Raw genomic sequence first — 18,243 nt, 5'->3', positions numbered from 1 at the left:
GTACGTCATACAAACTGTCATTACTTGAGTAGTCTCCGAATTAAGTCGCTTTTCCAAACTCTGATAAACACCATAATTAGTTTTAATTGGGGGAGTGTTTTGGGACAAACAATCCATTGCTCAAGCTCATAATATCCTGGTCAACACAATGTAATACCAACCATCCTTATTGTAACAAACCTGTCAGCGTCAATTACTCACGTGATATCGTAGTAAATTTATTATTATGAGAGTAATACCGTAAATTGATTTGTGTTTCCTGATGAACAAACAACAATATATCATCCATTTCATTATTGTTTTCCTGATGTGACAGTATACAAATTTTGAAAACAAAATGATAATACATGCAGATTACAAAGCTGATTACAGCAAAGCTGTTGCATTGAAAGGAAGAACATCAATGTACAAGGAGGAGAAGAGAAAGTACACTAAGAAAGATAACTCTTGTAACATTGATGTTTTGACCCTCTGTGTGTTAAAGGGTTTCAACAAAGACAGTGACTGCTTACATTGATAATCAGACAACAGCTACCAAAAGATGCCAAATACCAAACATATATACAAAATGTAAGAATTTGTCCAGATTTGTCGTTGAAGATTGCTACTAAGAGCTTTGATAGGCTGGAACATATTTAGACAGTTATCTGAAACCGTTTAATATATATGTACATTATCTAAATACTAAAGGTCCTCTACCAAGTTTGTTCCTTTGTCACAATCTGTCATCATAGGTGGTTCTAATTGGATGGGATGTTATGGACTTTTAGGTTGAATTTCTTTATAGCCTGAATTTTAACATATTTCTAATTAGATTGGTAACATTTACCAAATTTTATACCACATTTGGAATAAACTCTAAATGCGTTGTGATTGGTTGACACGCTGACCGTTCACCGGGACTTTTTTTAAATCACATGGTTCAATGCGATTTGATTGGCTAAACTTGAAGTCGCTTCACGATGTCCTGGAAATGATACCACACAAGAAGTAGTTCACAGTTGTTTTTGTCATATACATGAAAATATATATAGATTTCCTTCAATTTATTGATTTGAAAAGAATGAAATTGCTTATTATTTGTGTGATTTGAAATTAATTGTAATATTTCAATATTTTTCAGAAATTGTCAGTTTTGCATATTAATTAGCGGAATTTTTATGAAGGTTATATCCTACTACCTCACCCTGATAGTGTGAAGAGAACACACGTTAAAATAAAATAGGTCAATTCATCCTCAGAATAGCTTTTCTATTGTGGTAGAAACAGGTCACACAAACGCTTGGTTGTTGTATAAAGTATTTCTATCACTCTCGATAGTTATTTTTCAAGTTAAAAAAAGAAATACCACATACAGCAACCGCTCATTGTGTAACCTCTATATTTCCTGGTCGACAAGAGTGATTCAATATATTTTGCAGTTGTTGCAAAAACAATAATAATAAATTTCGTTCTATCTGGGTAAAAATATATTTGATTTTCTTGCCATCTGTATGAATGAAACCTGAATGTTTACTTTTTATTTCACTAGTTTTTTTTTATTCGACATAAAATTAAAAATATTGACTCAGATTAGGTTTATGTGCGGATTATGAACATTGGCGAGGATAGATTGTTATCTCATTTTTTATCGAAATCGCTTCTCCAAAAGTGAATGACGAATTTGAATATCAATTTTAAAAGAAATAATGATATAAATGATATATACAACATACTTCAGAAAAAGGTAATTTCTATGCAGAGAAAATGTCAGAAAATGTCAGAAAACGAATGAAAGTTGGCTAATGCTAGGGTTCATATCATTGTCATTTTATAATACAATTATTACGAACATTGAACGAAGGGGAAATAATGGTCAGTGTAAGAATACAGCCTTATTTCAACAATATAGTTAAAACCGAATAGTTATTAATTCTCAATTAAAGGTACGTAGAAAACTATCTAATGATACCATAACACTTTGACTAAACAACCAGATTGCACGATGATTGGTTAAAGGGAGACAACTAGTGGTAGTTCAATGGATTAATGGTAATTTTGTGAGGTAGATTTTTTAAACTAAGGTATTAATTCAAGCAATGTTATTGTGAATGATTTGTAAATATGGAATTATAATATCTCTTCATTTAACTTCAGCCATTTCTCCTCAATGCGTGTTGAATTGTACATACAGATATCATCTCTCTCACCCGCAATGACCGCTTGTGGTTCTCTCTTACGGAAATCTTTCAGCAATATTTGTTCTCTGGAGAATGTATCGCCACCACTATGTATCCTATTCTTCTGGCTATGTACAGCTGCCACAGGAGTGTCTGTGGCTATCGGTGAAAGACAGCCATGCACGGGACAAGGGCCTTTTGGATAAACTGGGAAATTCATGTGAGAGCAGCTGTTGTTTTCTTTAACATTATTCTGTTCAATATGAAACTTTGTTGGTGTGTTTTGGTCGGCATCTCTGGCTTTGCTTGTGGTGTTGCCATGGCGACTGTTTGTAGAACGTCCATCGCTAGGTTCTCTACCTTTCCTCGTGGAATTCAAGGTAAGTTCCTTTGTTTTTAATACTGAGGCCAAAAGAAAAAAAAACAATGATTGAAACGGAATTCTGAAACATTTCGAATGATGATATTCAAGAACTCAACAATATTCCATAATGGATGGTAGCGTATGTGTTAAAATTGAACTATGTTTAAATATGTTTTCAATATTCTAGAGACATACCAGAGCCTATGAATTGGTACGACCTAAACAAGAAGGTAAGTGTATGTAATTGATTACCTTTGTAACGTAGAAACCAAACTAAACCAGTTAAACTGATCACCAATACAACTGAAACTACAACAGCGACGACTGTTTTATCTGGTTTAGAGGGGATCGTCGATGCAGGGTGCCACCTCTCTGTCGCTGAGGCAGTGTCAACATTTAGATCCTCATCTTTATCTTGTTGTGGGGTCACTGTGGATATAAAGTAAAAGTAAATTTTACATAGCGCATCATGTTAACAATATAGAACACAAAGTTATCGTTAATATTACATAGTGCATCATGATAATTCTATCAAACAGAAAGTCATAGCAAAAACCATATTGATAAAAATCTGCCCTGTACGTAGGACGTTAGAATTGAATGTGCAGTCCCAATTGTGTGGTTGTAAGAGGCGACAAAATTTGGGATGGGATCTTTTTTTCCCCTCTCTCTAGACAATTTGACTCTTTTTAATGTCTCTCTTGACACTGCCTCATTCTTTGGCCGTTGGTTGAGCATTCTTCCCTGTGAGTAAAGTTTTTGGTTCTGTAACCTGGCCGAGACACACCAGACCCTATGAAATGGTAGTTTCGGCTCCTGCTTAACGTTCAACATTTTAGGAGTGGGACGACTGGTTCGCCCGTTGTCAGTATAATTTGACCAGGTGGAGTGAGAAGACTGGTTCGCTAGTTGTCAGTATAAGTGACCGGAAGACGTGTTTTTTGTCGCGCTATCACCAGGCGACAAAAACTGCAGCATCTCAAATCACACACAGGATAGACCGTCCATATAATACTAAACAAAACAAAACTAATCACACACAGGATAGACCGTTCAGATAATACTAAACAAAACTAAACTAAACTGTCAAACAGAAAGTCATGATAAAAAAATTCGATTGCTGGCGCGAAAGGTTCTTACAACAATTCTTAGGAAAACTAAAATAGGGGGCTACAGTCCTATTGGGATACTGGTTACGGGTCCTGTATATCGATGGTGTGTTGTCTTAAAAACCTGTATTAACCATGACAGTCTGATATACCCTGTAACACTTGAGGTCATTGACACTATAGACACTTTAACGTCAGCCATTGGCCTCGATCCTCGACCTTATAACGTAATCAGCAGGGACATCCTGCACATAAGCTATATAATGAGCGTGATGATTTCATTTTTCCATTAGGTAATTTTCCATTTATAGATAGTAGCAAACCTGCTTCCAAAACGTACGGTGTTTATATGTCCGAGTTGTCTATATTTAAGGATCTGTCCCCATTCCTTGATTGACAAATGTCGACTACTGACGATAAATAACAACACAAGGTTTCGATAAATCCCGGTTGTTGAAGACCATAGAAAACACATGGTCGACTTTGTGATCCTTTGGGATATGATGCCAGATATGTTCGATACTTTTTGATATTCCTAGTGGTTCCTTACCCCACCTAGTCCTCCACATGTTTGAGAATGTGGCGAAACCCAGATTAAGCTGTGCATGGCGGAAGCCACTTACTCAATCTGAACATGTCATTTTATTCTTCTTGTAAATGTTTAAGGGTCTTCATGTAAATTTATGTTTTTGTTTTTTTTTTGTATTTTCCTTTAACGTCTTTTGAATTAGAATTACGTTTCGTTAGTTTTGTCGGTATTTCCTAGTTTATGTCTCGGCTTCAAAATGAAAACTTGTGTGATGACATACTTACTACAGATTTTTGTCAACGTACAACTGCAGATATTAAGATATTGGATTATCATTTTAGCTGATTGATAACCCCAAAGCTTACCGTTAATTGATAAATTGTATGTTGAGAGATGGTTGTCACACATGGGCAGACTCTGGCAGTAAGCATTTACTCTGACGTCGATAGATGGCTTGGTGTATGTGCAGGACAATTGGTAGGACTAAAATAGAGAGGTGACAAATTGTCTGAAATAAAGGAGGTTTCGGTAATTCTAACACGATAAAAACGCAATATCATATGAACTCGAAATCAAAGTGAAATCGCAGCTCACGTGCTGAATCAACTATGCCCATGCACAGTTGTCGTTCATTATACTAGGAACGACAACTCTGAGTAGATATTGTTTACAGAATATAGGGATTCAAACATATAGTTAACTCACTTTAATTGCATTACTCTATATTATAAGTACAAACAACTATGTGTTTGAAATTAATTTGGAAAGACTTATATAGCCCTAGCTTGTTGTAAACTCCTATTGTCATACTGAAAGTCAATCAAATCCGTTGAGAATGAAACTTAAATTGAAATTTATTGACAACTTAAGATAGCTTACCCAGTCTCGATGTGTCGACGAATTGTCGAACCTTATTCGGAAAACCTGTGTCGGTGACTCAGTTTGTCTTGTTGGGAATGTGACAGTGATCTGAAATCCAACCAAGTCCTTAATGGAGGCTGAAACAAACATGTATATATTGGATAATACTAATGTTACCATAACAGGGATACAAACAATACAAACCCCACAGACAATTACAGAGATATAGCAATACAAAATTCACAGACAATTACAGATACACAATAAAAAAAACTCACAGACAATTACAGAGATATAACAATACAAAACTCACAGACAATTATAGAGATATAACAATACAAAACTCACAGACAATTATAGGGATATAACAATACAAAACTCACAGACAATTACAGAGATATAACAATACAAAACTCACAGACAATTATAGAGATATAACAATACAAAACTCACAGACAATTACAGAGATATAACAATACAAAACTCACAGACAATTATAGGGATTAACAATACAAAACTCACAGACAATTACAGAGATATAACAATACAAAACTCACAGACAATTATAGAGATGTAACAATACAAAACTCACAGACAATTACAGAGATATAACAATAAAAAAACTCACAGACAATTATAGAGATATAACAATACAAAACTCACGGACAATTATTGATGCATAACAACACAAAATTCACAGACAATTACAGAGATCTAACAATACAAAAATCACAGACGGGAATGGAATTTAACTATGTATATTTCGGCATGTAAGTCTTGTAAAATTTCTGCATGTGGTCAGATCATCTAATTTTGTAAACATATAGTCAGATTAGTTGTTGTTTAGTCACTTCGGTCATTAACACAAGATTGGGATTATTATATAAATACTTATTTAATTATTACATTTTGATTAGATATATTTCCGTGACTATGTTATAGATTTTTGTAACTAGCGTGTATATGCAATCGGCACTATAGCAAATCTGGGACACTCACAGTCATCAGGACTTCTCCACGTGAACACCAGTACTGCTTTTAAGTGATCCGGCGGGTATAGCACGTGACCCTTAAATTCCACTGGTTTGGAGGGGCCACAATGGTCCTTAGGTGGCGGATCTGTTTACAAGACAAAACCACGAAAGGAAAAAAACATGATAGACAAAAGTGTGCATTTGCAAAATAAACAAGAACACTGACGTAACAGAAAAGATAATACGTTACAATTGAAACAATAGGTCTTCATCATGATTAGAAGGTATGTACTTACACAACAATATCGTATCGTATTCGGAGAAGGTCCTGAGGCTACATGGTACAGAAACATTTTTCTGAAAGAATGAAGGCATGAGTTATCGGGAAATCGTCATCAAGTAATCCTATTTCACCTTTCGTTTTAAGCACATAAATATCCGATCTGAAAAGAGTACGTGAGAATTTGCAAGATAAAATAGTCCAGTCAATTATGAAGATAACTATGAATAAATCCCAAAGCAGGTCATGATTGCAACGTAATTGAGGATATCAAAAATGGGAAATAGCTACTCGAAAGTAAAGGAACGTTAATTCTGTAGCCACACAGGCATTGTTGCTAATGGTTTGGTCACTGAATGATTGCGGGGGCTTAAGATATCAAATGTTTTCAGAGGTGTTCGGAAAATACTCATAAAATTCCGGGACATCATTTATTTTAAGAGATGTTGCTGTATATTTTATGCACTTACCTGGTCACGACACACACTCGAACAAATCATCGATGACAAAGCTTCAGTTACAATGACAAGTAATACCACAGCTTTGACGTGGAGTGTCATGTGTTCCCTTACTTCATCAAGTTCGCTTTCGTTAAAGCTTGTACCCGATGCAAGGTATGTGCATATGTCAACATTCCCTCTTAAACTGTGTGTAAAGGTAGTTGATAATATATTTCGTCCAGATAACGGCACCGAAAACTGTCACGTCTCCATGCTTGAAGGCCAACTGCGCGTAGTTTTTTTTTCTGATATGTTTAATATTGATGCTATCTTAGTTGTAGATACCAAGTGCTCCTTAGATTAACGTGAATCAGACTGCTTTAAGCAGTGATTACGTTATGACGGACATATCAGTCTGTGTCGCATACTAATCGACATCCTATGAACAGGTGATAACCTGACCTAGATTACCTTTATCGGTGACCAGCTAGTAGTATCATATTGACAGAATCTCGTGATTCAACGAGAGATTTCTTGCATGGGTACATATCCTCTTCAGCACACAAAAGCATGCACTGTAATATTAAAATAATTCTAAATGTTTTAACTTCTTAATATCTAGCAATACTTAGTGTCGTGAGGGGACGAGTGTGTGATACTCGGTCTGTATAAACCAGCTCATTGTTTGAGGTGATTCATTGAAATATGCTACAACATTTCAATTTCAATTTCAAAACTTTAATTGTCATTGAATGTATTACAAATGGATCAGGCATCAGGCAACGTCTATTTATGTCTTCTCCTTATCAGTATATAAACAGGTAAATTCTTTTTTTTATTTTCCATATTATACAAATGATATACATAATACACATACACAGAAAATTATACATAATTCAGTAATATGACTCCAGTTTAAAGGAAGTAGTGAGATCACTTCAGAATTATGGCTAAGTGTAATAATGTTATTGACTTATTTAAGGATTGAATGTTGCTTTGGCGAATTTCATGGGAGATGAATTGCGTTGCTCTTAAGACGAATTTAATGAACTGTGAATGTTTAATTTGTCGCAAGAGCAACTTAAAGCATCACCCTATGAAGTCGATTAGAGTAACATTCAATCCTTATATTCCAGTCTAAACGCATTATTCCTAATACATTGAAGAGGTACAAGTCTTTAGCTAATAGAACTTGTGCAATTCTAATGGTTTTTGCTAATAGAAATAGTCAGTCATTAGATGATGACCAAACTACAGTCGAACCTTTGTATAAAGAACACCTACGGGACAAGGCAAAAGTGTCCTTTATAGAGAGGTGTCCTTTATATAGAGGTTCAATGAGTTATGTCCCTTATAAACGAAATAACAAACCAAAGTGTGATTACAGTACACTATGTCTTCTGATTTCTTATTTTTAAATACTAAGACAAATGAATAAAAGACAAATAATTAAAGACAAATGCTTAATTAATTTTCATTCTCACAATTTTCGGTTAAAAGAAATGTTCTTGGCCCCTACCCTTGTCGTGAGTGATAACCTATTTAGAGTTTTGTTTAGGTCAAGAACTATCGTACCGGAAGTCGACAAACCTTAGTGATCAGATAGTGTTTCGTGTTTTTCTTTTATCTAACACTCAAAAACCACCGTAAATAAAGTGCTTAGCCGGGCCTAACGTTCTGTGTCTCCGTCTCAGATAGGTATCTGGGAGTAGCACCACCTTATTATGTATTCGTGACATTTGGATTCGGATGAATATACTGATATGTAGCTGTTTTAACATCCAGTCAGTATATATAACGTTCTCTTTTAATATTGCTAGTGTATGGAATGACATGGAAGGAATACATATTGAAAAAAAGGCGTGCAAATGACATTTTATCACGTGATAGTGTCGTAGAAACATCTTTACATAGTTTAAGTTACAGAGCTGCTGTCGGGAAACCCGTTGTTAAAGTTTAAACATAGTAAATGATAAAACTCTGTTTAAACTTCAAAAAACTTAGAACTATGTCAAGTATAGGAATGTGTAACTTTATTGCTACATACAGTTAATCAATTTATTCACCAAAGGTATGGTTGAATCCAAACTGATATAATTATCATGCTTTCGCAATAACAAGATATGTCCCGAGAGCAGAATCCCACGAATAGGGACTATAATCAACAAGTTACCTTTCTCATTCACCTGGAAGTATGTGATAATTGCACCCTAGGGAAAACAGCGAAAGATTTTAAATGTAAAAAAAGTAAATAATTAAAATATTGTTTTTCCTTTAATTACGGAAATGAAAAAATGTCCGCGACGGTGTTTTTCAATATGTAATTCAGTGTGAAACATTTACATTACGCCACTTCCGGGCCTTATGACATGCAACACCACGTGACTTAATTTAGTGCATGGAAAATCCAAATGGCGGCGACGTCGCTGACAGTAAAGTGAAAAGTAGGGGTAACTAGCATACTGTCAGGACATAAATTAGGCTACCAGCACAGCACATATTGTAATTATAATCACACTGTGTCTAAAGCATGTATGCCTGTATGGAGTGGGGGGGTATTTCAACACTTTTGCGAAAATTCAAACCAAGTTAAGAGTAATACGGTATTTTCTGTTACTTATTATATGTACAGATAATCAGCATGACTATATTAACCGTTGAATGACGTCACTTTTACAAACGTTATGTTGTGTTGATATTTGAAGACTTTGAATGAAAATACAATTATTGTTCTCTCTTGAAAACATTAAAAACGTTATCTCAAGAGATGAGATATTAGTCACATGATTCATTCCGATGAGAGGAAATCTTTCTCTATATCTAGTTCCTATATTTCATTGAAAGCAGCGAGACGTTCTTTTACCCTTTGCATTTCTGCATCACTAAGGGGAGGGATAACATCGTCCTCAATTTGGGGATGATTTGGATTTCCGTGCACTGAGCATATCATTCTTTGTCCAGATCTTTCACTCCCCTTCCGTTTGTCATAGTGTACTCCATTTAGATTTGTCTCTAAACTTGTGAACTCTCCAATATCTTTTTCGTGTTTTGGGGTCGATTTGTTATCCAGTCCATCCATGTTAGGAGTAAAATCGTCCCCCCTGATGCTATATTTCAAATCTGTTGATATAGTTTGTTTATATTCAGTCTCTCTCTGACCTGTAGGTATTGTTTGTGTATATTCTAGTCTCTCTCTGACCTGTAGGTATTGTCTGTGTATATTCTGATTCACTCTGACCTGCAGGTATTGTTTGTGCATATTCAGAATCCCTCTGACCTGTAGGTATCGTTTGTGTACATTCAGAATCCCTCTGACCTGTAGGTGTCGTTTGTGTATATTCAGAATCCCTCTGACCTGTAGGTATCGTTTGTGTACATTCAGAATCCCTCTGACCTGTAGGTATCGTTTGTGTACATTCAGAATCCCTCTGACCTGTAGGTATCGTTTGTGTACATTCAGAATCCCTCTGACCTGTAGGTATCGTTTGTGTACATTCAGAATCCCTCTGACCTGTAGGTATCGTTTGTGTACATTCAAAATCCCTCTGACCTGCATGTATCGTTTGTGTACATTCAGAATCCCTCTGACCTGTAGGTATCGTTTGTGTATATTCAGAATCTCTCTGACCTGTAGGTATCGTTTTTGTATATTGAGCCTCTCTCTGATCTATGGGCATCGTTTGTATACAATCCAAAAAATGTCCATTAGTGCTTTCAGAAGAGGATGTTAAACATGTTTTCTGTCTACCTGTGAACAGAACCAAATAACGAACGTTGTCAGTAATAGGATAAAATAACAACTATTTAACCCCTATCGCTTTAGAGGAAAATTTGATATACTTGGTATTTGTCCCGAAAAGAGGGATATATCGCGTAAGTAATCTCTGGCTTAAGGTTATTATCAACAGATAAAACATTTCAGCAACAATAAAAACACCATAGCTAAACTTATTTGAGAATACGACAGATTGCATTAAGTAACAAGATTGTATGATACCAGTATCATGAAAGTGTATACAATATCATTGTTCTTTACTTTTCATATTATTTGTTATTCAATATCTTGTTGGGTATCACAACGTAATAACATGCGCATATATTAATCCCAAAGGCATACAGACCTCTACAAAAGCGCTTCACTGCCAGTAGAACCAATACCAGACATACAAGTGTTACTGACACCCCGATACCAATTTTAGTTTTCGTCGTATTAGTTGGAGAAGTATTTCTGTCCAGTTCTACAGCAAATTGAAACACATAAAGGTAAAAACTGAAATAAAGTTCGTTAGTGAGAAGTAGTGGACGATAAAATACCAACACTGCTTCAAACTGTAATAACGCTATCATCATGTTCACATGTCAGCATACACCATGTTGGATATGTTTAGTTTTATAATGAAATACATAAACCTGTATGTAGCGTCGATGTCAACATTAAAAAATGACTCATTTGTGAGATTAAGGGCATTATTGTTTTTAACTCAGTCATGATCATTTCGATATTTTGAATAATATGGGTATCGATTGTATATAGTTCGATTCTCTCTTACATATGTGAATCGATTGTATATAGTTCGATTCTCTCTGACCTGTGGGTATCGATTGTATATAGTTCGATTCTCTCTGACCTGTTGGTATCGCTTGTATATAGTTCGATTCTCTCTGACCTGTTGGTATCGCTTGTATATAGTTCGATTCTCTCTGACCTGTGGGTATCGATTGTATATAGTTCGATTCTCTCTGACCTATGGGTATCGATTGTATACATTTCGATTCTCTCTTACCTGTGGGTATCGATTGTTTATAGTTCGATTCTCTCTGACCTGTGGGTATCGATTGTATATAGTTCGATTCTCTCTGACCTGTGGGTATCGATTGTTTATAGTTCGATTCTCTCTGACTTGTGGGTATCGATTGTATACATTTCGATTCTCTCTGACCTGTGGGTATCGTTTGTATATAATTCGATTCTCTCTGACCTGTGGGTATCGATTGTATATAATTCGATTCTCTCTGACCTGTGGGTATCGATTGTTTATAGTTCGATTCTCCCTGACCTGTGGGTATCGATTGTATATAGTTCGATTCTCTCTGACCTGTGGGTATCGATTGTATATATTTCGATTCTCTCTGACCTGTGGGTATCGATTGTATATATCTCGATTCTCCCTGGCCTGTGGGTATCGATTGTTTATAGTTCGATTCTCTCTGACCTGTGGGTATCGATTGTATATAGTTCTATTATCTCTGACCTGTGGGTATCGATTGTATATACATTTATGTAGTTCGATTCTCTCTGACCTGTGGGTATCGATTGTTTATAGTTCGATTCTCTCTGACCTGTGGGTATCGATTGTATATAGTTCGATTCTCTCTGACCTGTGGGTATCGATTGTATATAGTTCGATTCTCTCTTACCTGTGGGTATCGATTGTATATAGTTCGATTCTCTCTTACTTGTGGGTATCGATTGTATATAGTTCGATTCTCTCTGACCTGTGGGTATCGATTGTATATAGTTCGATTCTCTCTTACTTGTGGGTATCGATTGTATATAGTTCGATTCTCTCTTACTTGTGGGTATCGATTGTATATAGTTCGATTCTCTCTTACTTGTGGGTATCGATTGTATATAGTTCGATTCTCTCTGACCTGTGGGTATCGATTACATTTATTTCGATTTCTCTTACTTGTGGGTATCGATTTTATATAGTTCGATTCTCTCTGACCTGTGGGTATCGATTGTTTATAGTTCGATTCTCTCTTACTTGTGGGTATCGATTGTGTGTATTCTGTCTCTCTCTGCGTGGTTGATTCTAGTCCATGTCCATTGTTTAGCTCTGTAGATGATAAAAAGTACGTTTTCGATCTTCCTAGTACATTTCATCATAAAATGACAACATAGGTGTCAAGCCAGAAATACCCGCAGCTTATACCACTTTGCGTTCATAAAAAGAACATTTCAATGACGCAGTGATGGTCGGCCCGACAACTTCTCATGATTATATTGACAAATCGTTTATTAGTTGATTTTAATATTAATTTATAAAGCCACATTACTTGTCTAGAATTTTGTTGTTGTGTAAGACATTAGACATTGTTCGTCAATGACACGAGGTAGTATTTCCAACCCTAATTTATGGAAACACATAATTAGCTTTTTAATGGAGTTTTTTTTCTGGAGCTAGAGGTTGATATTATTTTTACGGGTAGTTACGTAACGTTATTTCAGCAAATCAAAACAAATTGTGAGAAATACCATTATATAATAATATAGTAATATAGACTTTGTTTACCACCATGAATTTTTCTGCATGATGCTGGCGATTGTTCACAGGATTTCTGATATGATTCTGGCAAACTGTATACAGTGGCGTTGATGGCAAGTCTCTCCCTGTTACCTTCCTCGTCAAAAAGGCATCTCAGTGTAAACTTGGAGCGCTATAAACGAATTAGGAAAATATAAGTAATTATCGGGTATAGTGGTAATCTGTAGTAATATAAATAATTATCGGGTATAGTGGTAGTCTGTAGTATATAAATAATTATCGGGTATAGTGGTAATCTGTAGTATATAAATAATTATCGGGTATAGTGGTAGTCTGTAGTATATAAATAATTATAGGGTATAGTGGTAATCTGTATTAATATCAATAATTATCGGGTATAGTGGTAGTCTGTAGTATATAAATACTTATCGGGTATAGTGGTAGCAAATAAATTATTATCGGGTGTAGTGGTAGTCTGTAGTATATAAATAATTATCGGGTATAGTGGTAGCATATAAATAATTATCGGGTGTAGTGGTAGTCTGCATGTAGTATATAAATAATTATCGGGTATAGTGGTAGTCTGTAGTATATAAATAATTATCGGGTATAGTGGTAGTCTGTAGTAATATAAACAATTATCGAGTATAGTGGTAGTCTGTAGTAATATCAATAATTATCGGGTATAGTGGTAGTCTGTAGTATATAAATAATTATCGGGTATAGTGGTAGTCTGTAGTATATAAATAATTATCGGGTATAGTGGTAATCTGTAGTATATAAATAATTATCGGGTATAGTGGTAATCTGTAGTATATAAATAATTATCGGGTATAGTGGTAGTCTGTAGTATATATATAATTATCGGGTATAGTGGTAGTCTGTAGTATATATATAATTATCGGGTATAGTGGTAGTCTGTAGTATATAAATAATTATCGGGTATAGTGGTAGTCTGTAGTATATAAATAATTATCGGGTATAGTGGTAGTCTGTAGTATATAAATAATTATCGGGTATAGTGGTAGTCTGTAGTAATATAAATAATTATCGGGTATAGTGGTAATCTGTAGTAATATAAATAATTATCGGTATAGTGGTAGTCGGTAGTAATATAAATAATTATCGGGTATAGTGGTAGTCGGTAGTAATATAAATAATTATCGGGTATAGTGGTAGTCTGTAGTAATATAAATAATTATTGGGTATAGTGGTAGTCTGTAGTATATAAATAATTATCGGGTATAGTGGTAGTCTGTAGTAATATAAATAATTATCGGGTATAGTGGTAGTCTGTAGTATATAAATAATTATTGGGTATAGTGGTAGTCGGTAGTAATATAAATAATTAACGGGTATAGTGGTAATCTGTAGTATATAAATAATTATCGGGTGTAGTGGTAGTCTGTAGTATATAAATAATTATCGGGTATAGTGGTAATCTGTAGTAATATAAATAATTATCGGGTATAGTGGTAGTATGTAGTAATATAAATAATTATTGGGTATAGTGGTAGTCTGTAGTAATATAAATAATTATCGGGTATAGTGGTAGTCTGTAGTAATATAAATAATTATCGGGTATAGTGGTAGTCTGTAGTATATAAATAATTATCGGGTATAGTGGTAATCTGTAGTAATATAAATAATTATCGGGTATAGTGGTAGTCTGTAGTATATAAATAATTATCGGGTATAGTGGTAGTCTGTAGTATATAAATAATTATCGGGTATAGTGGTAGTCTGTAGTATATAAATAATTATCGGGTATAGTGGTAGTCTGTAGTAATATAAATAATTATCGGGTATAGTGGTAGTCTGTAGTAATATAAATAATTATCGGGTATAGTGGTAATCTGTAGTATATAAATAAGTATCGGGTATAGTGGTAGTCTGTTGTAATATAAATAATTATCGGGTATAGTGGTAGTCTGTAGTATATAAATAATTATCGGGTATAGTGGTAGTCTGTAGTAATATAAATAATTATCGGGTATAGTGGTAGTCGGTAGTAATATAAATAATTATCTGGTATAGTGGTAGTCTGTAGTAACATAAATAATTATCGGGTGTAGTGGTAGTCTGTAGTAATATAAATAATTATCGGGTATAGTGGTAATCTGTAGTATATAAATACTTATCGGGTATAGTGGTAATCTGTGGTATATAAATAATTATCGGGTATAGTGGTAGTCTGTAGTAATATAAATAATTATCGGGTATAGTGGTAGTCTGTAGTATATAAATAATTATTGGGTATAGTGGTAGTCTGTAGTAATATAAATAATTATCGGGTATAGTGGTAGTCTGTAGTAATATAAATACTTATCGGGTATAGTGGTAGTCTGTAGTATATAAATAATTATCGGGTATAGTGGTAGTCGGTAGTAATATAAATAATTATTGGGTATAGTGGTAGTCGGTAGTAATATAAATAATTATCGGGTATAGTGGTAGTCTGTAGTAATATAAATAATTATCGGGTATAGTGGTAGTATGTAGTAATATAAATAATTATCGGGTATAGTGGTAGTCTGTTGTAATATAAATAATTATCGGGTATAGTGGTAGTCTGTAGTAATATAAATAATTATCGGGTATAGTGGTAATCTGTAGTAATATAAATAATTATCGGGTATAGTGGTAATCTGTAGTAATGCTTGTAGATAAGGCATCTAATAATTTGATCCTTGTCTGTAAACACTATCACATTTACTGCTTTTTTAAACGGAAGAAAATTGTTTGATAATCAGGTAGCCCTACACATTGTCCGGTTTTTCTGAATACGAAATGCTGATCAAAATTGATAGTTAAAAATACTGACTAATAAGAAGGAAGATGTTTCTCGCTTGCATTGATATCTTATTGCAGTTTTGAAAAGTTATTCAAGTATTCATCAAAACTTACTATCACTATGCTTAGTACAATTAAGTCAAGGTTTTAGAGTACTGGGATACTGTTTACTCCAGAACTGGAATTTATGGAATGTTGATCGCTACTAAACACGTGTTCATCAAAACGCATGATCCACTGTTTAACTACCTTTCCCCATTCCAAACTAAGGGGAAAACATTTGTTCTCTTGTGATCAGATTTTTCTCCGAGAAAGACAAATGACTTTATAGACACAAAGTTGTGCACGATACAGGAGCGTAAAAATAAATAATTTAACACAAACCAAATAATAAAGAAATATAATTCTTCATATCTTGACATTACACATCTTACATAAGAATTAAGTTAATACAAACATTTACATATGCGACAAGTGTTGAGATACGTACTGGGTGGTCGAGGTACCGTCTCGTGAGATTCATCATATAGGATTTCCTGGGGAAGAAGTGCTGTCCAATGGGAATAAATATCGATATCCTGAAACCAGTTATATCCTTGGCCGAGGCTACAAACATGAAAAGCAGGCAATATTGTTATAAAACAACGACAAATTTAGAACTATGTACTAATTTTTTGGATAGGTTTCTATATATTGATATATTGATGTAGTATGTTTGCATTTTTTTTTTTTTTTTTTGTAGTATTTTCCTTTAATTCTATTATACAATTATCGCTGTATGTGTTTTGATATCGCATCTGTCTGTTGACCGTTGTTAATAAGATGTGGGACACGCCAGACCGTTAATCCTTGGCACTAATCGTCCACATGGATCCCTTTCAGTGTTATTCCTTCACTGGACCAGGGTGTTCCTTCTGCTCCTTCTACACCTGCGAGCGCTCAGTTAGGTTTCATTATAAAAGCAGCGAGAGCGGAGGGGGAGTTCGAGTTGTACATGTTTAGGCGTTGCTTTGCTGGATTTCAATAGATATTTCTTATGCGACAACGGTGTTGAGAGTTACTCTGTAGACTGTAACGATGTCATTTGAATGCTGATGTTGCTGAATATAGATAGCAGGAACTGTACCACGGTGTTGAATCTTATTCCCTAAACTCGGTTATTTTGGTGGGTGTCTGACGCTACCTCGAAGACACCTACCGAGGGCTACTGGACTTTGATACTGATATATAAATATACACACAGTTTAACATCAATATTCTTTTCACAATGTCCATACCAAGGATATAGCGATGTGATCAAGTGACACAATTTTCGCACCGTTATATATTACCTTACAAGCGTATGACGTCATCCGTTAGTTAGCAATGAAAGCTAACTGTTTTATTTTGTTTTCTGTGTAGCCTACATAACAATTACATTTCAACCAAAACACAACACAGTCCAAAAGACTACTTTTTCGGCAGAGATTGAAACATGTTAGAAAGTGTTATATGCTTACAGTCTCCGGGTGGATGCCATGAAAATCCTAGGTGGAATGTGTCATTTATATGTTCTTCATCACAAGTGATATGGCTGGGGTGGTTTGGGCCACACTCTTGTATAAATGGGTCTACAATAAAAACAAATGGTCTTAGCGATAGCTTGTATAAATTGGTCTACGAAAAAAAACGCTAGCAACAAATGATATGGCTGGGGCGATTGGGACCACACTTTAGATGTAAATGAGTTTATAATGGAAAAAACCCCGACAACCACAAATTATATTACTGGGATGGTTTGAGTCACTCTGGTATAAATGGTTCTACAATAAAACAAATTTCCATCTGTGATATTACTGGGGTGGTTTGGACCACACTCTAGGTGTACATGAGCCTATTCCAGTTTCAGGACTGAGACAGTTTTGACCTCGCTCCGGATTAAATAGTCTAAACTGTCAAACAAATACCTACAATTGTAGTATTTTTTCGTGATATCCGTTGATTTTAAAGTGCACACACTTGTCAAGATATCTTCGTTTTAGAATTAAAATAAAACAAACGCTAAACCTAATCAAGTAAAAATGAAAAGCACATATCCATAAGCTCTCCTTAAAATATGTAATGCTTTCCTGTAGAAAATTCAAGTTAGGGATGGAACCAATTTACGTTACTAACACGAGTCACAGGTATAATGTGGAAGGGAAGTAACTCTGCCAATACTACACATCCGGATTTTTTTATGGTGTAGCATGTATCCACTGCGTGAAGAAGATACCACTATCAGAATTTTATATTTTATATTTTCTTTAAATTAGCGCCGAACATCCATACAGCAATTATTCAGTGTGTTTATGGATTAGAATATGAAATATGTATGTTGATAAAAAAAAAATTCGATTAGTAGAAGTTGATTCATAGGGGCTTCGGAGTGTGTAGGTCATCTATTCCACTAGTTAATGTCAATGAAGTAAGCATCGCATACCTAA

The 18,243-nt window shown here is 34.8% G+C and overlaps 1 protein-coding gene across 1 annotated transcript; it reads right to left on the bottom strand.

The window, feature by feature from the left end:
* Window positions 1-213: 213 nt before the first annotated feature.
* LOC117331009 lies at window positions 214-7,049 on the bottom strand. Its single transcript, XM_033889602.1, has 7 exons — window positions 6,747-7,049; window positions 6,293-6,353; window positions 6,022-6,141; window positions 5,041-5,159; window positions 4,527-4,644; window positions 2,776-2,952; window positions 214-2,561 (listed from the first exon to the last, which is right to left on the bottom strand). Exons 1-7 carry the CDS (start codon window positions 6,834-6,836, stop codon window positions 2,110-2,112), a joined length of 1,137 nt encoding a protein of 378 aa, XP_033745493.1. The 5' UTR covers window positions 6,837-7,049; the 3' UTR covers window positions 214-2,109.
* Window positions 7,050-18,243: the final 11,194 nt, after the last annotated feature.

This window comes from Pecten maximus, chromosome 7, assembly GCF_902652985.1.
Source record: "Pecten maximus chromosome 7, xPecMax1.1, whole genome shotgun sequence".
Taxonomy (NCBI): domain Eukaryota; kingdom Metazoa; phylum Mollusca; class Bivalvia; order Pectinida; family Pectinidae; genus Pecten; species Pecten maximus.
Note: the sequence above shows the minus strand (reverse complement) of the source record. Positions and strands in the feature narration are given on the sequence as shown.